Source organism: Astatotilapia calliptera, chromosome 11 (assembly GCF_900246225.1).
Source record: "Astatotilapia calliptera chromosome 11, fAstCal1.2, whole genome shotgun sequence".
Classification (NCBI taxonomy): Eukaryota; Metazoa; Chordata; class Actinopteri; order Cichliformes; family Cichlidae; genus Astatotilapia; species Astatotilapia calliptera.
Window position 1 is genome coordinate 26,015,635 of NC_039312.1, and position 4,756 is coordinate 26,020,390.

The 4,756-nt window shown below is 37.3% G+C and overlaps 1 protein-coding gene across 1 annotated transcript; it reads left to right on the plus strand.

Moving 5' to 3' along the window:
* Positions 1 to 676: 676 nt before the first annotated feature.
* Positions 677 to 4,234, plus strand: utp11 (UTP11 small subunit processome component). The gene is made up of 8 exons (XM_026185829.1): positions 677 to 900; positions 1,058 to 1,119; positions 1,212 to 1,314; positions 1,422 to 1,541; positions 3,283 to 3,376; positions 3,516 to 3,646; positions 3,781 to 3,891; positions 3,985 to 4,234. The coding sequence occupies exons 1-8, from the start codon at positions 841 to 843 to the stop codon at positions 4,066 to 4,068; spliced, it is 765 nt and encodes a 254-aa protein (XP_026041614.1). The 5' UTR covers positions 677 to 840; the 3' UTR covers positions 4,069 to 4,234.
* The last annotated feature ends 522 nt before the right edge of the window (positions 4,235 to 4,756 follow it).

Sequence of the window (4,756 nt, forward strand, 5' to 3'; positions counted from 1 at the left end):
TTATTAGAAAATGTATTAAATAACTGGTTAATATGTCACTGTTTTTCCCCATCTATGTAGACTAATAATATCAAAATAACTTCATAATTTAATATTACTGATTTAAAAAATATTAAAATTATCAATAAAAAAAGTTTAATAATCAAAATACTTAATTACCTTTCAATCGTCTATAGTCAGAATCAGAAAAATGCTGGGTTTTAATAAAACAGATTTTCAGTAGTATTTTCACCAGAAAGCCCATGTAAGTATTAAAAAAATAGCCTATATATTTAATGTATGTTTTTGGATAAAGATTACAAATGCACAGAAAACTATAATAATGAATTTTTAGCTGGGTTTACTATTTAAATATATCTAAAAATGCTTTGCTTAATATTTTCTTCTCTCCTCTGTATAATACACTGAAGCGCACGTACAGGTTATCTTATCAACATTTCATATGCAACAGTGCCCCCTAGTGTTACTACCCGAATGTACAATAAGCAACACCAAAATACCGACTATTCTAATTTGTCTAAAACATGTTTAATTGTATTTAAAATGTAAATTAAAAATAATATATAATTTTAAATAGTTATACAACTTGTTGCTGAGCTCCAGATTTTAAAAATATGACGACATTTTCAGCGGAATTTGAGTTGCGAATCTGCGACAGCGAAATGAAAAACGGCTCGCTCTGAATCAGGCAGGAACCCACGTGTCCCTCTCACAGGGAAGCACTAGAAACCAGAGGCAGCAAGGAGGCTTTAGATATCTGTGTGTGTGTGCTTAATAAGTCTTATATTAATCTGTTTTAACTTATTTTTGCGTGTATACGGTCGGGGTCATTTCACAAATATGTCCTCGTTCCGAAAGGCACTGAAATCTCGACAGAGAAACCACCATGAAAGATCTCAGGTGAGCGTTGCAATGTTATTGGCTAGCTCGTTAGCCTATTAGCCAAGGCAAAACAACATACTTCTCGTGTGTTCGGTTGTTTTTCTGACACACACACACTTACAGTAATAGATACTAATGTTGGATCTGTCCTGTCTGTTTGTGTGTGCGTGTGTAGCCCGGCTTCAGGAAACAACTGGGATTGCTGGAGAAGAAGAAGGACTACAAACTCCGTGCAGAGTAAGGAAAAGTGCAAGTTTTTTGCCACACTTTATAGTTGTGTTTACCTTTTGAAGATAGGATGTTTAAGTTTGCCTTGTCTGCTGGTATAGTGACTATCATAAGAAACAGAACACACTCGCTGCTCTGCGAAAGAAAGCTCTGGAGAAGAACCCGGATGAATTTTACTTCAAGATGATCAGCTCTGCACTGCAGGTATTAAAGCAACAAGAAGCACCTCCTTGCTTCATAGATTTGGTCATATATGAGTTTTGCCTCAGCGTTTTTTTTTTAATTTTTTTTATCTTGTGGTGTGTTGACAGGATGGAGTTCACGTAATTAAAAAACCAAAAGAGCAGGAGGAGGTGACAGAGGAACAGAAGAAAATGATGAGGACGCAGGATATCAACTACGTGGAGATGAAAAGGGTTGCAGAAGTTAAGGTAACCTTTAATTTCCATGTAATAAGTCATGCAGAAGAAACAAAATACCACCACTGTGGCAAAACTGACTTGTTAATAGGCTCACTTTTCACTTAAAGTAGGCTCAGTGGCCACAGCTTATCTCATTGCCTTATAACCAAATTTGCATTTTTCTGTTCTGTTCAATTAGTGTGATGTTGTTGGGTTTTGTTTTTGTTGTTGTTGTTTTGGGTTTTTTGGAAATGCTTGTTGACCAGTTATGAGATTCATTACTACAAATCATCTTACTGGATTACACCAGGCATCTGACTGATAGATAATTAGTTGGTTGGTGACATCATAACATCTTTGAACCAGTAACTACTGTGGTAAAGTAATGTGCAAAAGTCTTGACTCACCCTTCATTTCTTTATATACTGCTTCAAACGAGCCAGTCTTTCTTGTAATTATTTAAAATAGTATTTAATACTGATCTGCGAATCATCCAAGCATTAAAAATGCTCCTCAACAATTAACTACTTGTCTGTCTACACATAGAAGACAATTTGGCAAAGTGCTATTAGCTGAAAACCAAAGGGAGGACAACAGAAGTGGCGGGGCTTAAAAAGTATCTGCAGCAGATGAACAATAACTAAAAAAAGTCATGTGCTTAAAAAATAGGAATAAATATGGCCTGACACAAGCCATTCTTAAGCAACGGGAACAGGCTGAGGTATCCCAAATTAAATAACAACTCAGCTGACAATCAGTGGCAAACACGTCTTATGGAGTGCTGAATCCAAATTGAAATTTTTGCTTCAAATTGTCATAAATATGTACGGCGCAGGTCAAGAGAGAAGTACGACAGTGAGTGTCTACGGCCATCTGGAGAACACTGAGCCTCTGTCATGGTGTGAGGCAGCATTTCAGCCAGTCGTGTTGAAGATCTTGTTAAAACTGATAAAATTACGAACCCAAAAAGTACAGCGAGATTTTGAGTCTCCACGTAACACCTTCTGGAAAGCTTCTGATTGGCAGCGGCTTCATTCTTTGGCATGATCATGACCCCAAACACACTGCTGATGCAGGACCAGTAACAAGTGAATTTGGCATGTATGAAGCTTTCTTAATGAGAGATGTTAAGAGTTTGTTTTAGACATCAGAAATGCACCTGTGAAGATCTGAAAATTAAGTCAATACACACGAATAGCAAAGGTGAAGAATGGTATGGATATACATTATACCCCTTAAATGTTAAAAGCAATGCTACTGCAGTGTAATTTTTAAATACTCACGATACCATTTTGGAAGTGGTTACTTTGCAGGGCAGTGTACCCAGGCTATATATTATCCTTGCACTAATATTTTTAAAATGCATATTGTGCATGACTCTTTCCAACAGCATGAGTTCGCAATTTGGAAACATAAAGAAAACCTAAAACAACAAAGAAATAACTTCTCAACATACAAATCATTGCATCACATCACAATTAAACGTTAAACCAAATGGTAAAAGTTGTTCCCCTCTGAAAACTGTTCAGTTTCCAAAGGCTCCACAGAGTAGGCCTAGTACTGGAATATAAAGGGCGATGAAGGGTTTCTGTTCCTGAAAAGGCAAATTTCCAGTAGCCATCTGCAGTAACGAATGAGAGGGCTCTGTGGTGGTACATGTGCCTAGTAGTTTAAGGGCAGTGGCAGCAGCATGAGCATAGATATTATCACCATCATTTATATCTGTGGTGGTGCCTCGGTCAATCTTTCTGGGTATATGATGTACTTCCAGAAAATTGAGAGGCTGAAAGGAGAGCTCCATCTTCTGGATGCAGAGAGCAAACCAAAAAACAAGCACACATTTTTTGTGGACTCCAAAAAAGAAGGTAAATATAAGCGTTTGGTAGATTTAATAAATTTAGTGAGTGCTTGGAAATGTGTAAGTGCTGTGCACACAAACTATCCTTTTCCTCTTGTGCTTTCAGTCTTGAGATTGCCTGAGAAGTTGTTTTTATTCTCCCTCAGTGCAGTCATTTAACCTGGCGGACCACCTCAACACAGCTCCAGAGCTGGTGGACAGAGTGTACAACAGACCAAGTCTGGGAACACTGGAAACCAAGAGAATACAGGGAGCTGTAGACCCGCGTGCTCTGGGGGTTTGTGGAGATGATATTTATTCATTTTTTGAATATTTCTTTAAAATTTAGCTCCTCGGAATTGTTCATTGGTAATAAAGTTTAAGATTCGGCATTTCATTCCACTGATGGGTCTATGTGATTTGTACCTGTAGAAACTGGCAAAGCAAAGGAAACATCAATACAAGATACTTTCCCAGCGAATTGACAGAGAAAAGAAAATGTTTGTCATCAGCCAGAAAATTCAGACCCGTAAGGACCTGCAGGTGAGGAGGACATGGTTCTTGAAAGTTTTGGTGCTGGTGTGCTATGACTGTCTTCATTTCAGTTTTTTTTTTTTATGTTTTGCCTTTGTACAGGATAAGTTCAAGAAAGTGAAGGTAAAGAAGGAGACCACCAGTTCTGCAGCAATTTACAAGTTTGAAGCTAAGAGGAAACGTTGACAAGAGGAGGGAAAGAAAATCACTGTCGGGAGGTGATACTTGAAAATAATGAACTTCTCGAATCCTATGGGTCTGCACAGCAGAGGCAAAGGATAAAAATTCAGTTTTGTATATATTTATCAACTATGCTTAATTTGTTTCAAATAAATATCAAAAGAACTTGTAATTGGATTTAATTTCTTGATTTGGAGACAACTTATATTTTAAGGATTTCTTTGCTTGTGAAGAAGTGGAGAGCTCTCAGGCTCTATGACTCGAGGGGGTGCTGTATGATCTGGTTAGCTAAGAAATATAATTTATTTTTTTTTACCACTAGGGGGCATTAGTGTTCTTCATGAGTGTTCCAATCTAAGGCAACTAGAAGAGAGCCATAAGTGCATTTGTTCCCAGAAGTTATTATAGTGGTTCTTAAACTTGTTTTTAGCATACTCTTTTTAAGAGGATGAAGAAGACTTGCATCCCACACCTCACTCTTTTCTAGGTAGTAGTAAAAGTAGTGTTATTAGTAGTAATAATATTAAGATCCAAGCTGAACTGTAGTTAAATAAATGCCATATTTTGTAAAAGTTGGCTCTGCACTGTATTCCAGGCCATCCTTGCCCCACAGTTTGAGTTACAAGTACGACCTACAATTTCCTTTTTGTGTCAGATTGAGGTTATAACATTTCTCACTCATGTGTTGTTGCTC